The sequence below is a fragment of the Myotis davidii genome, unplaced genomic scaffold (assembly GCF_000327345.1).
Source record: "Myotis davidii unplaced genomic scaffold, ASM32734v1 scaffold175, whole genome shotgun sequence".
NCBI classification, from domain to species: domain Eukaryota; kingdom Metazoa; phylum Chordata; class Mammalia; order Chiroptera; family Vespertilionidae; genus Myotis; species Myotis davidii.
In genome coordinates this window covers 1,556,320-1,557,537 of record NW_006286972.1, presented here as the reverse complement: position 1 = coordinate 1,557,537, position 1,218 = coordinate 1,556,320, and the positions used below count along the sequence as shown (strand labels likewise).

At 48.7% G+C, this 1,218-nt stretch overlaps 1 protein-coding gene across 1 annotated transcript in view; it reads left to right on the top strand.

Moving 5' to 3' along the window:
- Positions 1-1,218, top strand: part of CYYR1 (cysteine/tyrosine-rich 1) — an 86,600-nt gene that overhangs the window by 1,496 nt on the left and 83,886 nt on the right. Inside the window, exon 2 of the mRNA XM_006758778.2 lies at positions 3-52. Within this exon, the coding sequence (XP_006758841.1) occupies positions 3-52 (50 nt within the window). The remainder of the gene's footprint in view (positions 1-2; positions 53-1,218) is intronic.

Below are 1,218 nucleotides of genomic sequence, written 5' to 3'. Positions count from 1 at the left end.
AGCGGTCCAGGGCTCTTGCTTCCCAAGCTGGTTCTGCTCTCTGTGCTCGCAGGTCAGTGACCCAGGGCGGGGAGCGGGATGGGGGCCCCGGGGCCCCGCTTGGGTCCCCCCTCGGGGCGACGCGGTCTGAGTGGACGCCCCGGGAGCGCGAAGACGGTGTGGTCCCCGGAGAAGGGGACCCTGGTCTCCACCTCCACGCGGTTTGGTTTTGTTCCTTTCCTCCATGGTGCCCTTTCCTCTGGAGTTCCCTCGCTGTTCTTCACTTCTCCTTCCCTTCTGCACCCAGCAACCTGGAACCCCCAACCCCACACTCAGGGGATTTCACTCTCTGAATAACGGAACCTCATCCAGTTGTGTCCGCATCCACGACTCCGGAATCAGGGCGGTTGGAGGCTAAGGGGTGGAAGGAAAACATGTTTAAAAAGCACCTGAAGTCTGAGGGGTATTGCGGACGTTTTCCAACGAACCAGAGTGGTGACTTTTGCATTTCGCTGCAGGCTCCGCACTGCCTCCCCACCCTCGCGTTTTGAATATTCCGCTTTTTCCCCCTGGAAGGAAAAACCCTGAGACCTTTGTTTTTATTCTTTAGAGCCGATTCTCTAGTGCAGTCGCCGGGGCAATCAGATGCTTTGAAATCAAACATAAGGTTTTTGGGAGGCATACATTCACCTGGCGTCTCGTCTGTTTTCGTGGATTTTGTTGAGCCCTTGCTTGTAGGTGAAGGGCACCTCATGTCCCTCCTCCTAATTCCTCTCAGTGAGCATGGCTGATGACTGATGAGGCAAAGTGCTTTTCTTCTTTAGCTATTGCTATGGAGCCCGATGATCTGGCCTTTCATTCCTTACTCAGGTCTAAAGTTAATTACACACGGGTTTTGCATCTGTTTTCTATTCACAACACGAGCTAAAAGCGAAGTGTTTTTGCAAATGTTTTCCCTGTCTCTAATTTCCTATGAGGAAAACCAGAGGCTGGTACCCATGACCTTGCAATACTAAATTTATGTATAGCGGTGTGATTTTTTAATATATATAAAGATTGTTTTTATAAATGCATGTAAAGATACTAGAGCTAAACGAAGAGTTCTTCAACATTATCTGCACATCAAAAGCTTTGAATTCCTCTTTCAACTCTGCCAAAAGTGACACACAATAACTCTTATGGAAATTTTCAGTCTGTTTATTGAAATGCAAATTAGTGGTTTCCATAAGAGTTCAAAGA